Genomic DNA, 18,904 nt, shown 5'->3' with positions numbered 1-18,904 from the left:
TGATGGCGGCATTCAAGAGAATCCGGAAGGTCTAAACCTTGTCTGTGGTATTCTGAGTAGGATTCAATGATTGAATGACTGTGACGAGCTTCAAACTCCTGAGGGCGGGGCGTTAGTGATAGACGCAAAAGAATCACTGGATTCTATTCCGGCCTGATTGAGAACCGACAGATGGATAGCCGTGCCGTGACAGGGTGCGTTGAACATTTCCACTGAGAGGATGGGAGGTAGCCACTGACAACGGTGAAACCCTTGCATACAGCTTGCCATGGAAGGAGCCTTGCGTGCTTGAAGAAGAAGACAGTAGGAAAGCAGAGATTCAGAAGATGGAGCATCTCCAAAACCCCAACCTATTCTCTATTACTGCAAAACAAGTACTTATTTCATGTTCTTTTTCTTTTCACAATCAATCCTGATAATTTCTGATATCCTGACTAAGATTTACAAGATAACCATAGCTTGCTTCAAGCCGACAATCTCCGTGGGATCGACCCTTACTCGCGTAAGGTATTACTTGGACGACCCAGTGCACTTGCTGGTTAGTTGTGCGGGATTGCAAAAGTGTGATTGCAATTTCGTGCACCAGTTCTCAATCAGGTTGGAATAGAATCTATTGATTCTTTTGCGTCTGTCACTAATGCCCAGCCTTCAGGAGTTTGAAGCTCGTCACAGTCATTCAATACCGGAATCTTACTCGGAATACTACAGACAAGGTTAGACTTTCCAGATTCCCAGAATCCTACTCGGAATACCACAGACAAGGTTAGACTTTCTGGATTCCTATGAATGCCGCCATCTATCTAGCTTATACCATGAAGATTCTTTTGGGGAATCTAAGAGATATGCGCCCGGCCTAAGGTAGAACGGAAGTGGTTGTCAGTCACGCGCGTTCATAGGTGAGAATGATGATGAGTGTCACGGATCATCACATTCATCAAGTTGAAGTGCAACGTATATCTTGGAATAAGAATAAAAGAGAATTGAATAGAAGATGATAGTAATTGTATTGAAACTTGAGGTACAGCAGAACTCCACACCCTTAATCTATGGTGTGTAGAAACTCCACCGTTGAAAATATATAAGTGAAAGGTTCAGGCATGGCCGAGTGGCCAGCCCCCTGAAACGTGACCAATAGCCTCCTAAGATGAAGAATAAAACAAAACTGAGACCAAAGATGTCTAATACAATAGTAAATTATCCTATTTATACTAGACTAGCTACTAGGGTTTACATGAGTAAGTATTTGATGCATAAATTCAATTCCGGGGCCCACTTGGTGTATGTTTGGGCTGAGCTTGATCTATCCACGAGCTGAGGCTTCTCTTGGAGTTGAACGCCAAGTTATAACGTGTTTTGGGCGTTCAACTCTAGGTTGTGACGTGTTTCTGGCGTTTAACTCCAGACAGCAGCATGTACTTGGCGTTGAGCACCACTTTACGTCATCAATTCTCGAATAAAGTATGGATTATTATATATTGCTGGAAAGCTCTAGATGTCTACTTTCCAACTCCGTTGAGAGCGAGTTTTGTAGCTCCAGAAAAACCATTTTGAGTGCATGGAGGTTAGATTCCAACAGCATCAGCAGTCCTTTGTCAGCCTCCTATCAGAGTTTTGCTCAAGTCCCTCAATTTCAGCCAGAAATTACCTGAAAGTAGCTTAAACTTACTAAAAACTACCTAAAAACAATGCCAAAAAGCGTATAAATTATCCGCTCATCATCTGCCATGAACAATGATTTTTATGAAGGGGTTATCCAGTATCGTACCATGTGTCCATCTTTTCTAGCTGATCTGCAATCTTTGAAAAGAAAAGGTTTTCCTTTTGTTGATAACTTGATTTTTCTGGACTGGAATCATCTTTTTTATATCAAAAAGCTTGTTTATCCCTTGTTGGTCAAAGAATTTTATGCTAATATGACTTATCATGAAGGCACTGCTCACTCATATGTAAAGGGCCGAGATATAGTTTTAAACAATGAGACTATCAGTGATGCTTTGAAGTATACTGATGTTGGGCCTTGTGCTTACACTTCAGTTAAGTGGGATGAAGGAGTTGGTGTTTCATACAATGATGCCCTGGCTAGTATCTGTGAACATGTCTCCTTAATTGATGGCATTACACCCACTCACAAAGCCCTAGGATATGAACGTGCTCAGTTGCACCGAATGGTCAACCACATCATACTTCCTCAAAGTGGTTCATATCAAAGGGTTTCATACACTGACACTCTTGTTTTATATGCCATTCTCACCAAAACTGAACTTTCATTTGCATATTTGATGGTTAGATACATGTTTGATTCTGTTGGGAGTGAAAAAGACAAAGCACTTCCTTATGGCATGTTTCTAACTTGTATTTTTGAGTACTTTGGTATTGACTTGACCAATGAGAAATACGAAAATAGACATTCATATCTAAAGGGAGGTGGTTCAGTGAAACAGCAAAAAGGACTAACTCAATCTGAAAGAGTGGTTCTAGATGATGATGATGAAGAATACATCCCAGATGACTCTCCTCCTCCTTCCACTGAGGGTACTTCCATTTTCACTGGAAAGAAATATGCTCTGCTGAATGTGGTCAAGGATGTTGCTCAAGAATTTGTTTCACAATCAAATTACTTAATTGCCATGAGCAAGGAACAAAGGAAGCTAGCTAGCAAGCATGAGAACTTCCTGAAGAAATCAAGAGATAGGGTGGCTGTGCTCATGACCTTCATTGATAACCTTAATAATGATGAAGAAATTGCCACTGATGTTGAAGAGGAAGCTGCTTCGGAGGGGGATGGTTCTGATGCTTAGAATTTGTCTCATGAAAACTATTGATGCTGCTCTGTTTTCTGTCTTATAAACTCTGTTTTCTTTTGCTACTGTTGGCCTTATTTCTGTTGTCTTGGATGACTGTATAAACTTTGAATACTGCTGCACTTTTGGTAGTTTAGCTAGTAATTTGGACTGTGCACTGATCTTTCTTGCAGGGTTTATAGTGATGTTTTTGTGGATCTTGTGTATTATCAACCCTTGATGACAAAAGGGGGAGTAATAGGAGCAATAGCTGGAATGCTAGTCTGACTTATTCTGACTAAAGTTGTCTTTGATTACTATTTTTGTAGACTTTGTTTGACTATTGCAGATTTTAATAAGCTTGATTTGCAAATGTTTGCAAATATTGTGAACTGTTGTTGGAAACTTGCTTTATGATATGTTGCTATCTTGACCCTGATACTGATGTGTTAAAGCTCTATATATGTTGCTCTATTTTGGTTCCATATAAGCATATGTTAAATCCAGGGGGAGCAATTTTTGAAAAGGAAAGGGGGAGCAACATAAAAGCAAATGACATCATTCAAAGGGAGTTTCTAAACTTTACTAAACTCATTTCTTTTGCTTATTGCTTAAATCATGTTTGTCATCAAGGGGAAGATTGTTGAGTTAAGAAATTAACTAAATTAATTAGTGATGACAAATATTATTTTTAGGCAAATAAATGATTAGTGTTGATTAATTATAATTTCATATTACTAATTATTTATAAAACTGCTGCAGGCCAAAATCTGATTTAAAGCCCAAAAAGGAATCAAAGCTGAGAAATCAAAACGGGCCAATCTAATGGATACCCGATCCAAGCTTGTGTCCATCAATTCAAGTTAATCCCACCAAGCTTCTCATACAAGATTGAAGCCTTCAGTCCCTCTCACTTGCTTTTACCAAAGCAACGTTCCTCTCTATGTGGTCTAAGTCAAATCAGTTTCAGAAAAGTAAGAAAGAGAAAGAGAGAAAGAGCTTCTTCAGTAAGAAAGAGAAACTAAGCTTGAAAGGCAGAAGTCATCTCAACAAATCCAAGCCAAATCAAGCTTAGGTTATAGGTAAATCTTTTCCTCTTACATGCAAGTCGGTCTCATCTCTTCTTCCCAACTCTCTGCTCTATCCAAAAATGGCATTCAAGGGAAAGTTGCTTTCTGACCTATTCTGCTTCACATCTATGGTCACAAGTGATACTTGGGGACCAAGTAATTTTTCAATGGCTAAGATCAAGTTGACCATGAGAAGATTTCTATGGTTACTGCTTTGTGACTTTCGGTCAAGATGAGGAAGTCAGAGGAAAAGTTTCTATTCTGAGGATTATTGAGAAAAAGTGAATCTGTGGTTGGTGAAGCTCAAGGCTCAAGGTGTTGACCTTGGGAGAAGGTCCCAGCAACATGCAAGGAAAATAAAAGAAGACTTCTTGCTCATTCAGAACCAAGGAGAGAAAACCAGAGAGTGAGAACAGTGTTCTGTTAAAAAGTTCATCTACTTGGATAATGCTTTCTATCAAAGAAGCATCCGGCCAATACTGAAGAACTGCATCTGAGGTTTGCGAATCTGGTTTTGCACATAACGAAGAGGCTGTTAATGAAATCAATCTCCTTCATGTTTTACTGATTGTAATGTACTTTTCCAAGTTTATCTTTCTGTAATTTCTTGTGAGAAAAGGCTTTGTGAGAAAGCTCAAGTAAAAGCCATGAGTGGAAAAAGGCTGAGTGATACACTTGAGAGAAAAGCCTAGAGTTAATTTTCTGATTTCTTTAGGTTGACTAAGTGTCTTGTATCTTGTACCTGTTTGGTATCCCTTTCTTAGTTGGGTTAGCACTAAGACTGACTAGTTAGGAGTTAACATAGCCAATGTCAAGTTAGGATAGAACTTGAGTGTGAAATTGGTGTTTGTAATTCTGTTAACTATAGTGAAATTCTTCCATAATTGTGGAGGAGACTGGATGTAGGTTGCATAGCACAAAGCAACCGAACCAGGATACATGCTGGTGTTAGCTTTTCTCTTCTCTGCTGAGTTCTGTTTTCTGATATTCATGAGACAAATATAAATTGTCTCATAATTTTCCGCTGCTGAGTTCAAATAGAATCAGAATTGTAATTTTGTTTTAAAAAGGCCATAACAGCAACTTAAAAGGAAGGCATAGATTCAACCCCCCTTCTCTAAGCCTACCACAACCTTCAATGTTGTTTTAAGTTATTAGATTTATAACATATATTGATTAATTGAGTAGTCACGCACTTAAACCCATTTAATTTTAGCATTTTTTATTTTGTTTGAACGTGTGAGATTATATGTTTTTGGAATTTTTTTTAGAATTGGGTCATGAATTATTTAGTGTTTAGGGTTGGGTCCTGTGAACAATTTGTTGGGCATTATTGTAAAAAAAATTAGGGCGTGCAATGTTTAGTTATGTGAATTTTATGAATTGAACATTGTTTTGTTATGGTTGTGATAAAAAATTTTCTATCGTTTACTATCCCTATCGATGTAGCATCACCAGCATAAGAAGGCAACACGGTATGCTATTGGATGACAGGATCGTTCCATACTTGCAGATGACCGGTTTATACTATCTTATAAGACTGTATGAGACTTGGTTTAAATTGGACGAGCCATTAGTGAGTGCATTCGTAGAGAGATGGCGTCCGGAGATGCATACTTTCCACATGCCGTTCGGAGAGTGCACGATTACGTTGCAGGATGTGGCGTACCAACTAGGGGTCCCGATCGTTGGTCAGTATGTCAGCGAATGGCTCACGGACTTTGAGTGACACATCGAGGATGGCCGCCCAGCATGGACATAGTTTGAGGAGTTATTGGGTGTTTTGCCTCCTGCGAATTAATTGCATTCGATTTATGCATAGTATGATACATAGTAAATCGAAGCCACCATAAGCTACATATTACTGTAAATCGACTTTAATGGATTCGATTTACTAACTGCGTATAAATCGAACTTTATTATTTCAATTTAGCATGGACCATATAAATCGAATTTTATAGCGCTGATTTAGCATGGGAGGACATAATTCGAATTCTTTAAATTCGATTTACATGTGAATCACAATTTCAAATAAATCGAACTTTATTATTTCGATTTAGCATGGACCATATAAATCGAATTTTATAGCGCTGATTTAGCATGGGAGGACATAATTCGAATTCTTTAAATTCGATTTACATGTGAATCACAATTTCAAATAATTCGAATCCTATAGATTTTATTTACTATGTATTATCCTAATTCAAATTCAATATATTCGATTTATATAAAAATGTAATATAAGATATGAACGTAGCCTTTTTTACCTTAGAAGATACAAGTAAATTTGATTTGCAAATGATTTACAAGAATGATTTACCCTTAAAATATGAACCTAAATTCAAGTAAACTTATATCTTTCTTAGTAGGTTAACATCAATAATTTTAGGTAAAAAATTCTAAAATTCCAATAAATCTTAATTAAGGTTCTTAAAACATACATGGATTAACTAGAAAAAGAGCTGGAGTCACTAGCGTTACTATGTAATTAAACACAACCGTCACGAAGAAATTAAGCAGCACGTTGTAGTAAAGTATTATTACCTAAGCTAAGGTAGTAGTTATTATTAGTTCACAAAACACGTATACTTCTAAATTCTAATCTACTCTTAATCAAACTTTAATACAAGGTGATTTTTTGTTTTGTTATTTTTTTAATTTGACAGATTAAAAATTAATTTGTCGTAAATTTAAACTCCATTTAAGAATTTGTTATTGACTAATAAATTACTTTATATATAAGACAAAATTTGAATTATCGACACTTATTTAAAAACTTATTACTCGACCAATTTATATTGGTTTAATACAAGGTGATTAAGTCGGAAAGAACTTGACCTTGCTTAACCGTAAGGATATACATAACCGCCATGTTAATTTTTCTCATTTGACTTACGTACCATGCATCACAAACAAGTAATAATAATTAATAAACTATAGTGGATATATATTTTAAATAAAATATTAAAATTAGTAACAAAAATTTTAATAAATATGATATGTTAGACTCATGTACGTACAAAAATATATTAATATCTATTATATCTGGCACTCCGTAAAGTAAAGAGCGGGGAACAGCAAAAGCAATGGTTAGGACAGGGAGAGAGAGAGAGAGAGAGAGAGTGGAAGCAACATTACATTATATATATAAATATATAGTCCATATATGATTCATTTGATACTTTGATTGTATGATGAGGCATAAGCTGAGGGTTTTGAAGAGGAAGAAAAAACTGTGAGAGTCTCAAGGTAATTGTTGCCTCACAGCAACTATTATAACAACAACAACAAGGGTTAAGAATATTATTTCTTAGTACCATTTTTTTGAGCTCTTAAAATGCACATGCTTATCTGGATTTATGTTTTTTAAATAAAGTTTGTTCCTTTTTACCTTACAATGCAAATTTACAAAGCTATTTATTTAGCCTTTTCTTTTGAAGTGATTAATGATTGTATGATTGAATGATTTTGACTTCACAGTTGAAGAGATTCCTCAGAGTTCATATTTTCAAGTTTCAACTCTTCATGTTTATTAGTGACAGGCCTTAATTAACTCATAGTGATTAGCTTAATTATCAGCTAATTATCTTTATTGTTTCTAAGTCCTGTGAAAATGTGTATTGGCTTTGGTCTTTGCCCAATGTATGGATTAGCTTGTTTTCTGCATTAGGATATCTTTGATACCAGAAAGTAGCTTTTGATCCTTATCATGTTCCTTCTCTTATGCTTGTTCTTCTCTTCAAACTTATCCGTTTGGTGGCTTCTTAAGTTCCCTAATCCTTGCTACTTTGAATTAAAAGCTTTCTATTGCTTTTTCGGTTTTTCCGGAAGGTTGGTCAACTTGTCGCGTATTAAAATACTTGCATCAATTTTTCATAAACAAAGTCTTAAAAATTGTCGTTGTTTACCAACATTAGAGTTCATATATATTTTGTTTCCCCTTTCTTCATAGATTTTATTATGAAACACAATCACCCTTGGCCTGTTCTTCCATGTAATTGCTGATGTGTGCTGTAAAGTGTAAATTGGCTCCTTTCTGATTTTAATATGGCCATAATGATTAAACTCACATATTTAATTTTCCTTTCTTGGAATATTAATCTATTTCAACACAGAAAAAGCAAGAGTTAGTTGGTGAAGTTGCAACTATATTGAATAATGAACAAATTGAATCTGTGTAGAAGAAAAGTCTAATCATTGTGCTATCATGGTGTGTGAGAAGGAGAGGGAGTGCATTGAGGACATGGAAATTGAAATCCTGCCTTCAATGTGGCCTGAAGATATTGGAAGTGAAGTTGGAAAGCAGTTCAATATCGAAAAGCCTGGAAGGGAGCAGGATATGTTAGAAGATGTTACAATCATAGAGGAGCCAACTATAGCCGATTTCAAGCGCCTCATGGAGCTTACAAATTTCACTGAAAAAGGGTCTTCTCAGTTGGCATACCTCATGAAACATTGGGAGTACAAGCAGGCAAACGCGGTGCGCCTTCTGAGGGAAGAGCTCGACAACCTTAGCAAACAAAGGCAGGATGTTGAGCTAAGGAAGCTGGAGATATTGGAGGAGCACCGGTTCGAGGGAGAAAGATATGGAGGCGACAAAAGGCCGGTGTCTATATTGGAGGATGTTTATGACATATGGCAGGACATGCCGCGAAGGAAGAACAAGGTTGTGCTTCAGAACAAGAGAATTGACATAGATGCTGCTGAGTATGATACTGTTAAGTATTGGAAACAAAGGGCCTTGCGTTTGGAGAAATTGCTTGAGGCAAGCATCCAGAGAGAGCAGATACTCCAAGACAAGTTGCTTGAAAGGATCAACAACATTGAGAGGCAATCCTCACCTGTAGAAGAACTCTCCCAGATTCTCAAAAGAGCAGATAATTTCTTGCATTTCATCCTCCAGAATGCACCTGTTGTTATTGGCCATCAGGTATTCAAATCTATGGTTTGAGGCACTGCTTCATGAGTTTTTCTGTGCTCTATGTATTCTTAATAGTTTGTTTTAGACTTATCAAGGGCTAATTCTTTTATGTATGTTTTTTTTTCTTCAGGACAAGGAATTGCGATACCGGTTTATCTATAATCATTTTCCAAGTTTGCAAGAGGAGGTAATAGATTATGTGCTGCAGAAAAATAATTTAACACTTCATTCTAATTGTTGACTAGATGAAATATCTAAACTCCTCGGATTACTCATATTTTTCAGGACATAATAGGAAAAACAGATGTGGAAATATTCACAGGATCTGGGGTCAAAGAATCTCAAGAGTTCAAGAGAGAAGTCTTGGAGAAAGGATTACCTGCAAAAAGGGAAATCACTTTTGAGACAGAACTATTCGGATCAAAGACATTCTTGATATATGTAGAACCCGTGTTTAGCAAAGTAGGGGAGACAATTGGAATAAACTATATGGGAATGGATGTAACAGATCAGGTAAATGCTAACTTTGTTTTAATATTTCTTATGGTAATGGCAGCACACATGATATTTTACAATTCTCCGAAATTGCAGGTGCGGAAAAGAGAAAGGATGGCGAAGATTCGGGAAGAGATTGCAGTTCAGAAGGCAAAGGAAACAGAACTAAACAAAACCATTCACATTACAGGTATGAATCTGATTACTCAGCACTTTAGTTCAATAGTTTTTACTTTTAGATGAAGAAATCTTATTGTTTTCTCACTCCCTTTTAATAGAGGAGACTATGAGAGCAAAACAAATGCTGGCCACAATGTCTCATGAGATAAGGTCTCCATTATCTGGGGTAGTTAGCATGGCTGAAGTTCTTTCTACCACAAAGCTTGATGGGGAGCAAAGACAGCTCTTGGATGTTATGCTATCTTCAGGAGATTTGGTTCTTCAACTTATAAATGACATTCTTGATCTTTCCAAGGTTGAATCAGGTAAGAAATCTATCCTTGTTTCATATCTTGTTAGTGCTAAGATTATATAACATGATTTATGTTATGTTGAGATTGTTTTGGAATTGCTTCATATACAATTAGATAAAAATCATGTTATTTTTTTTCTTCCCACCCTTGCAATCCTCTGCATCTACGTAGGAGTTATGAAGCTCGAGGCAACTAAATTTCGGCCACGAGAGGTAGTAAAGCACGTACTCCAGACGGCTGCAGCGTCGTTGCAGAAAATATTAACCTTAGAAGGACATGTGTCAGATGATGTACCAATTGAGGTGAGGACCTTAAAAATTTTCTTAATGTATACTTCATCGGTGGTACCTGCTTCATCTGATTGATGAACAATTGCAGGTTATTGGTGATGTTTTAAGGCTCCGGCAAATTCTTACAAATTTGATCAGGTAATAAACTTTATGTGATTGGACAATTAGTAAATTTGGAATGATTTTTGTAACTAAGCAGAGAAATGTTAAAGTCTAGTTAATAGTCTAAATAATCCAAGTTTTTGCAATATTTTGCAGCAATGCGATCAAGTTTACACATGAAGGGAAAGTAGGTATAAACCTATATGTTGTTTCAAATATTTCAGCAACTCAAGCAAATGAAGATAGATACCTCTCAACACCTCAAAGTAGCAGTGACCGAAATCTTCTTGATGATCAGAGACATGATCACCCTCAAGGCCAAAACCATGCATTTCATGGTGAATGCGGATCACCAATTAAAAGTGAATTCTCAGTAAATGAAGACACCGAGGAGCATCATCATTTGACAGAGACAATGGTGTGGATACGCTGTGATGTGTATGACACAGGCATTGGCATACCAGGTATGTATATTGTTCTGTTTGTTTAACAATTCTATTTCATACTAATCACTTTGATTTTCTTACATGAGTAAGTGACCTTCAGATGAATAATTCTTCCAATGTTATAATGTGCCAGAAAATGCAATACCTACTTTATTTAAAAGGTACATGCAAGTTGGCACAGATCATGCTCGAAAGTATGGTGGCACAGGACTAGGATTAGCAATATGCAAACAGCTGGTATAACACCATTTCCTCATTCTTCTTTTGATCTGAGTTATGTTTCATTAGTTTTACATATAATTACCAAATTTTCTAATTTTGAATAGGTTGAGTTGATGGGGGGTCATCTAACAGTGTCTAGCAAAGAACACCATGGTTCTACCTTCACATTCATACTTCCCTACAAGGTTTCAATAATTGAAGAAAATTCTGATGACACAGATGAACTCTCTGATATGGAGAATGATGAAGGTGCTTGTGATTATACAACAGAAAGTTTCTTCCAATTCCAACCGCGAACTTTAGGCTCTCTTTTCTCTTCCAATGGTTCTAGCAGAGCACACAAGTTATTAACACATAAGATTGGCTACACAAGCTCACATACTTCAGAGTGTTCATTCTCATTCCCATTCCCATTTCATGATATCATATCAAAAGGGACATGTTCTGTTCAGGATTCATCTTTAGTTGTTGATGCTCCAGAGATATCAGAATCATCAGCAAGTTCATCCGGTCAGAGCCGAGAAACAAAGATCGAAAATATAGTTAGCAGTGATAAATATTGTCAAGATAAGGGTATTACAGATTCTTCTAAACATATGGTGGAAGGTTCAGAAATGGATATAGCAACAAAGCCAAGTGAACTTCAGAAAACATGTAAGGTTCAAGGGAATGCAAACATGACAACTCAATGTGTTACTAGCATCTGTGCATCAGAATTAACCAGATCCACATCAAAGCCTAAGATCCTTCTGGTTGAAGATAGCAAGATTAATGTCATGGTGACACAATCCATGATGAAGCAGTTAGGCCATAGCATAGATGTTGTGAATAATGGAGCCGAAGCAGTGCGTGCCGTTCAGCGCTGCTCTTATGACCTGGTTTTGATGGTAACTTCTGGAATTCTCTGAACCTGTAACTTGTGCCTTGATCTGCCAACTTTGTTCAGCTGCCATTATCATTTTTGCATAGAATTTTTCAGTTTGTAATAATCATTTGGTACTTGCACTTGGCAGGATGTTTGCATGCCAATAATGAATGGCCTTCAGGCAACGAAATTGATCCGGTCTTTCGAGGAAACAGGAAATTGGGATGCTGCAAGAAAAGTTTTAATGGAGTTAAATCTACCAGATCTAGATCATGAATGTTCTGGACCATCTAAAAAGCGAATCCCAATTGTCGCGGTGAGAAACTAATCTTCTTGTCCCCTTCCATTGTTGATTTGAATTCAATAAAAATAATTTTGGAAAGAAATGATCATTGTCTTATTAACTCATATGAATGCAGATGACCAATATCTAAGTTGACATCCTTGTAAATTTCTGCTTATGTATAAAAGAATAACATCCTAGGAAAGTTTTGTAATGGATGGATGGTGTTCTCTTCCATCATTAGTCTCTACCTTAATTAGTTGTATAGGCCTAAAATATTATTTATCTTTCTTCTCACCAAAGTTGTTAGTAATTCTAAACGTGGTACATGAATCTCTACATGTTAGTTTGTTAGATAGAACCAATTAGAGCATGAATGCAAGGACTGATGTATTTACTAAGACTCTTAAGAAAAAAGTATATATAAAATTTGTAGCCATTGCCCATTTTGCACCATCAAATAGAAAATTCATATATACATTGTTACTAAACCTTGACCTGAACTAAACTGTCATAGAATATGTTTAATGCATGAGGTTTGTTACAAAATTGTTACAACAGTAATTTGTTAAAATCTGCCACAGATGTTCTATGTGGCTTGGGAGTTAGTATTATTGCTGTTTGTAGTGGCCACTTCTTGAGTATCATCATGCACCACCCTCATTTCTCTGTCTTGAGTCTCATGACCTTGATGAGTTCCATCACCATGTCGATCCGGACTAAACATTACTTGGTCTCCATAGAATGAAAAATTTGATTCTGTGTAGCTATAAGGACTTGAAGGGCAATGTGTACTTGGTGATGCCTCAGCTGAACCTATTCCATGATGATGAGCAGGACTACTAGCTACACTTGCATCTTGCTTTGCACTTTTCTTGAAAGTGTGAGAGCTCAAGTCTTTCTCATTGAAGATACTTAGCAAGGTTCCAATTCTTGTCCATATTGAAGTACTGGGCTGATGGCTTGACAGAATATGTCTATACTGATATAGGAATGTTGCTAAGAAGAACATGAGTGCTAATGCACAAGAAACACCTATAACAAGAAACAGACCCCAGAAGCTTTCGAGTCCTAGACTCGCAGAAGAAATTTGAGCATTAGATCCTGGACAACTGCTTCCATTCAACCATGCATTCTCAATTGTTTTCATTTTGGCTCCTTGAGTCACATTCAAAATTGCCCTTGATATGTCTGCTACAAGAGGTGACCCTTTCGGAAACACCTAGAGAAAGATGAGGAAATTACTCTCTGAAGAAACCAATATATATAGTTAAACAAATTAAACATAGAGTTATCACAGAACTTACAAATCCAAAGCCACCAGTTTTAAATCTTGGCTCAATCATGGTATACTTAGAGCAGTAAATTTGAAGAAGGTGTGTCACATATGGAACTTCATCAAACGCAGCATCAATGCCACCATTTGCAGTTCCTTTTGTGAAGAGATCATTGCATTCTTCTGCAGATCTGTAAATCTTGAGCTGGCTTTCTTGGAATCCCAAATCCTTCAAGATTTCACGAACAAAAGAACCATCCAAATAACCAACATTCAACCGATTCTTTAGGAGTTGATGCACATCGGTAATAACTGGGCGTAATTGTTCAACTGTTAAGAGAGAGGTAAGACTTGCAGTGTAGCTTTGAACTAGAATTTGAACAACAAAAACCCATACTATCACCACGAATCTTCCACAGTTGCTTGCTACCCTCTCCCCTGCATAATCATTAAATATTCATACAGATCATCTATAATTGTATAAAACTGTGTTCTATTTTATCTGTTACTGTCAATGAGCATACTTACGATGGGAAAACACCATGGTTGAGAAGGAAAACCACAGGCTAGTGCCAATCTGATAAGAAGGAGGCCCTCTGAAATGGTTGTTAATTCGGTGTTCAAGAACCCAAACAACGAATCCTATGAATACAAATGAACAAAATGTTGTAACCCAAAGGTCCCATGTCAATGGCTTCAAGAAGGCCCATGCATTCTTCTTTCTGCTGTCTCTTATTGGAACAACCATAGTCACACCAGATTCTGTGTACGGCAATGTGAAATCAACATAATTGGACCTGTTTGCCGTAATTGTTGTATCTCCCACCACACCATCAGACTTCTGTTCCATTCAGAAATTGTGAATGCATCAAACATATTAGGCCTAAGAATGAGATTTACCAATAAATAACAATAACAGAGCGAGAGCCTTACCCCATAATAAACTTGGTTGACCAAATCATCATAAGTTCCTGCCATCTCACCGTTGGAGTTTTCAAATGGAATCAAGTCAAATGAAAGGGCATAAGGCAAGGCTTCTACCACAGCATTGAAGACATCAATGCAGAACCCAGTGACCTTTGTAGAATTAGTAATAGGGTCATGGATTATTCTCACAAATTCAGAGTAGCCACTATCTTTTACTGGAACCCCTATCATTAACTTTTTACCATTTGTGGGAATCTGCCATCCCTTTGGAATAGAGTAAGAGTCCCCTGGCCATATAATTCTTCCTAGATTCTCTTTAGAACTTGAATGTGCGGTTGTTGCAGTTTTGCTATCCATACTTCTAATTAGTCCCTTTTCTGGCATCCAAAATCCAATGTTTTTTTCACCATTACCAATCACATTAACTATCTCAAATGCTGATGCTTGTAACTCCCCACCACCAACTAATTTGAAGTCACCACCAACACCTTTGAATCTAACATTTGACAAAGCTTCTCTCAGCTTCTCACCGTTTCGAGAAACGCCAAAGTTTTCAAGATCAGTCACATTGCTTGAGTTCTTGCTCACATTAGTGAAGCCAGAAAGGGTGCTGTCAAGTTTCTCAACGGCCATGGCCAATGCGGTGGTAGCATCATAGGCCCATATTCCAAAAGCATTCAGATTGATATCAACAAGTGTTGGATTGTCTCTTAGAAACTGTCGTTTCCATCGAGCTCTAAAATCAAGAAACTGTTTAGTTCTTGGAATATAAGGCCTAACACCCAAGACACCTTCCATGGAGTCCATAACTGAAGAGTCCAACGAGTTGAAGAAATTAGCCATTCCATCAGTGACAATCCAAACATAACCTTGATCCATCATGCCAATGGTTTTGGCAATTGCAAAGAGACGAGAGCCAAGAAAGGGTGTCATGTGAACGACAAAGACTCTAGTTTGCATTGTCATGAGATTGTAGAGCTCTTTTTCAATGGCATCATCTGTGGCTGAGAAATCAATGGCAGACAGATAAGGAACACGGATGTATGCTTTTTGAAGTGAATTAGTTAACCATGGAATGAGTCCTTCGCCATAACTGTTGTTTACATAAATTGGAACCACTTCTTTCCACCGAAAAGCTTGGATGATGGCGGTTATGGCTTCCACCTGAGTTGAATCTTTCTGAGCAATTTGGAAGAAATATGGGGTGTGGAGTGATGAGAGAGAAGGGCTCGTTGCTGAGAACGTGACAATGGGCACGTGCGCTTTGTCTCCGAGGTTGATCACAAACATGGCTTCGGTTGTTGTAACTGGTCCTATCACAGCTTCCACTTGCTCATTCTTTATGAGATCTAAAGCTGCATGATTATAATATTCTCGTTAAATATTGATCAGTATCAAGTCACACGTGTCTAAAATTAAAGTTAGTTTTCGAACCTAAGTTAAGCCCATTTAATTTGTAATAATCATCTACTTCATTCTTGCACTACAAGCTAAGATATGCATTCAGTTGAAAGAGTAGAACGAAAATTTTGAAGCTAGTTCAATATATTGCTCTCTCCGGTCTGCAGAGTCACCCGGCTGCACTTTCTCGTTGTCCGGTCCGACGCCTCCTGCCGACTTCGCCCAGCCTCTCCTCATCCTGTTTGCGCTCCGTTGCAATGTGAGATCGCGTTGCAATAGTCCCATGCATCTTCCTTTCTGTTGCCCATCCGCCACCGGCCGTGCAGGCTCCATTGCAGCTCACCGTGCGCGGTAGTGTCATCGACAACGCCATACGTTATTACATTTTCATACGCACGCAGATGGAGTCTATCTTGGATGAACTGCTTTGCATTGTGATAGCCCGTTTCATTTATCAACGACAATTTCTCTCATTCATACATAGTCATTAATGGATAATAAGGCAAATGTTCAATTCACTAGGTACTAAGTACGCGGATGGTTAGTCTAATATGCTGGATGTTAAATTCAATACATATGCAGATGATTATATTGATTTTTAATTGGATAATTATTTCTTTTGATTCGGTTTACTCATGCACACTTCATGCACACTGACGGAATGTTCAATTCATTACTTATCATCCAGATGATAGGGTTTAGGGAATAATTTGGAAGTAGAGTATTTTTTATTGGATTTTGCTAGGTAGACAATGATTTTTGTAAACAATGTGAACTTAGAATTGATCTAATAAAGTAAAAAAAAATACTCTATTCCTAAATTATTTTCTAAACTTTAATATTAGAATAACCATCTGCACACCTAGTGAATTAAACATCCAGCTATTATTAACTATACATGAGTAAATCGAATCAAAAGAAATAATACCTATTAAATTGAATATCCTACATATCTATTATTCACATTGTTTAGTATTCTCATTGTTTATCTATACTTTTTTTTATTTTATTTGGTCAATTTTAAAATTTATTATTTATATTATTCACAAAAATTATTGTCTACCTAGCAAAACCATAATTAATTTTATTCACTTAACACTGTTATACAATTAAAACGAAATAATGCATGACTCTCTTAATTATTAATTACCAATGATTTTTTTCTCCCTTACTAGTTGACGGCTGTTATATATTGTTACCTTAACCACCAATGTTACTACTGAAACACGAGTATTATTATATTATGAAGTTTAGGTAGATAATAAAAATACTAAATAATGTGAATAATAAATATATTGAATATTTATTTTACTAAATATACAGATGATTATTTTAATATTAAAATTTAAAAGAATAATTTAAAAGTATAATATATTTTTATTTAATTGATAGTTATTTATATTATTTAAAATGATCATTGTTTATCTAGGCACTTCCCTTATATTATTATTCCGTTGAAATGAAAATGGGACAGAGATATATACATGAGCTAGCTATACTATTGTTGAACCCCACCAAACATAACCTTAATTAGTAGGAAGAAACCAAAGACAGATCCAAGAGACCAAGACTATATAGCCACAACAATAATTTAAAGTCTAGGTTTCTAGCTGGTAGCCATAATCTCTATTCTCTAATCTCTCACCACCCTGGCCTGTAGTTTAGATTTTTAGTTCCATAAAATATAATTATGATTAATATATATAATTTTGTCTCCATATGATAAACAAGCTGCCCGTGTTGAATTTTTCTATTTTGAAGAGAAATACATATTAAGGATATCTATTGTTTTTTGTTTATGGCATTGAATAATGACAGTGAAAGTAGTGGGACAATCACACATGCATCCATGGTGTGAGTCAACTGGAAGAGGATAGGGAAGAAGATAAGAAAGAAATACTAGAGTCTAGAGGTAGAGGACATGTATCTTTCACAGTTGCATTTATGTCTCTTTGTACCCATTGCCAGTGAATGAGTACGTACGTTGACACATGACATTATTTCTTACTACCATTTATACCACCCTACCACTATTATCATCTTAATTAATTAATTTTTGTCAAGTAGTCTAAACTTGGCACTATTCTTCATTATTAATTGGCTACTTAAAATTTGTTCAATATTTAATTATAAAAAAAATAAATAATTTTATATTATTAGATATAATGTTATCATGTCATTAAAAATATTAATAATAATAATTAATTGATAATTATAAATTACAAAATCTACTGATTCTAACATTTTTTTTTTTACAAAATTTATAGATACAAATATACTATATGTAAATTAAAATTATTCACTAATATTAACCATTATATATTTATGTATGTTAATGTCTAATTTTAATGTAACTCACGATTGTAATGTATATATCTAACATAATAATTATAAAAATAATATGGGATTTTGTTACCATATATATTATAAATTATTAACAATTCAATACAAATATATCAGTCTATCTTATACGAAACTAATTTAAATTTATTCTCTATGTTATGCTTAAACATTATTCAAGTCTATCTTTACTCTCATTCTCCATCAATTTAATTTCTAAAGGAAAAGAAGAAGTTGTTTTTAGTCTTCACTACTGTCCTTGCCGTAATGCAAGGTCGTAAATTATTATTTCATTATTTTAAGAATTCAGTAGAGTGCAATTGGTTATTATATATGATTATATGAATATGAACAAACAAAATACACCCAACAATCATAGATCTAAATGTGAAACATTGCATATATAAAGAGGCGAAGAGATGGAGCGAACCTTGAGCAGCAGCAGTAACAACGTTCCTTTGGGAATCCCTAAGAATAAGTTGGAGCCTGGTTTTGTAATGAGGATTAGAGACATAGAAATCATGGATGCACATTCTGATGCTGTTTAAACCCATTTTCCCAACCATTCCAACCCCAACATCAAGCACCGCTCCCACTTTCACTTCTCTTTCTGCCACTGCCGCCACACCCAACAACACAACCAAGTTCATAGAGTAAACAAAACCCAACAATTTTCTAACGTTGTTCTTCGTCACCATCTATAATCTCTTGCTTGCAAATAAAAGTTATTTCTCATAATGAAGAACGACACCATATCTTTATATATATTTAGTCCAGTCAGTCTTTGAAAAGTACTCATCCCATAATGGTCCTCCACTCCTTCGTACTACGTACGTCATAAATTATTTAAATACAAATTAATTATACAAATGATGCTACGTGTACACTAAAATCAGTCGTCACCGGTATAAAATATATGTTGGAATATAAATATACGTTGAAAATAAATTAAATCACGCATATATTTATATACAAATACATTGGTAGCTGATTTTAGTAGCTAATTTTAGTGT

At 35.9% G+C, this 18,904-nt stretch overlaps 2 protein-coding genes across 2 annotated transcripts; one reads left to right on the top strand and one right to left on the bottom strand.

The window, feature by feature from the left end:
* Positions 1-7,043: 7,043 nt before the first annotated feature.
* LOC107470583 (histidine kinase 5-like) lies at positions 7,044-12,098 on the top strand. The gene is made up of 13 exons (XM_052255666.1): positions 7,044-7,099; positions 7,966-8,780; positions 8,902-8,958; positions 9,057-9,284; positions 9,363-9,456; positions 9,545-9,751; positions 9,911-10,041; positions 10,118-10,167; positions 10,288-10,595; positions 10,711-10,814; positions 10,904-11,686; positions 11,813-11,980; positions 12,084-12,098. The coding sequence occupies exons 2-13, from the start codon at positions 8,058-8,060 to the stop codon at positions 12,096-12,098; spliced, it is 2,868 nt and encodes a 955-aa protein (XP_052111626.1). The 5' UTR covers positions 7,044-7,099; positions 7,966-8,057.
* A 168-nt stretch (positions 12,099-12,266) lies between these two features.
* LOC107470582 (glutamate receptor 2.9-like) lies at positions 12,267-18,608 on the bottom strand. Its single transcript, XM_016089981.3, has 5 exons — positions 18,322-18,608; positions 14,157-15,505; positions 13,752-14,064; positions 13,255-13,661; positions 12,267-13,169 (listed from the first exon to the last, which is right to left on the bottom strand). Exons 1-5 carry the CDS (start codon positions 18,587-18,589, stop codon positions 12,537-12,539), a joined length of 2,970 nt encoding a protein of 989 aa, XP_015945467.1. The 5' UTR covers positions 18,590-18,608; the 3' UTR covers positions 12,267-12,536.
* Positions 18,609-18,904: the final 296 nt, after the last annotated feature.

This window comes from Arachis duranensis, chromosome 10 (genome assembly GCF_000817695.3).
Source record: "Arachis duranensis cultivar V14167 chromosome 10, aradu.V14167.gnm2.J7QH, whole genome shotgun sequence".
Lineage (NCBI taxonomy): Eukaryota > Viridiplantae > Streptophyta > Magnoliopsida > Fabales > Fabaceae > Arachis > Arachis duranensis.
This window is presented reverse-complemented; position numbering and strand designations above follow the sequence as displayed.

What these genes read in the sequence shown, in the direction of transcription:
- LOC107470582 (XM_016089981.3), bottom strand. Translation starts at nt 18,589, where the DNA reads ATGGTGACGAAGAACAACGTTAGAAAATTGTTGGGTTTTGTTTACTCT. An exon ending in TCAACCAAGTTTATTATGGG is followed by an intron (nt 14,065 to 14,156) that starts GTAAGGCTCTCG and finishes TGAATGGAACAG; the next exon opens with AAGTCTGATGGTGTGGTGGG. An exon ending in AACCATGGTGTTTTCCCATC is followed by an intron (nt 13,662 to 13,751) that starts GTAAGTATGCTC and finishes ATGATTATGCAG; the next exon opens with GGGAGAGGGTAGCAAGCAAC.
- LOC107470583 (XM_052255666.1), top strand. Translation starts at nt 8,058, where the DNA reads ATGGTGTGTGAGAAGGAGAGGGAGTGCATTGAGGACATGGAAATTGAA. An exon ending in CAGATGATGTACCAATTGAG is followed by an intron (nt 10,042 to 10,117) that starts GTGAGGACCTTA and finishes GAACAATTGCAG; the next exon opens with GTTATTGGTGATGTTTTAAG. An exon ending in CTTATGACCTGGTTTTGATG is followed by an intron (nt 11,687 to 11,812) that starts GTAACTTCTGGA and finishes TGCACTTGGCAG; the next exon opens with GATGTTTGCATGCCAATAAT.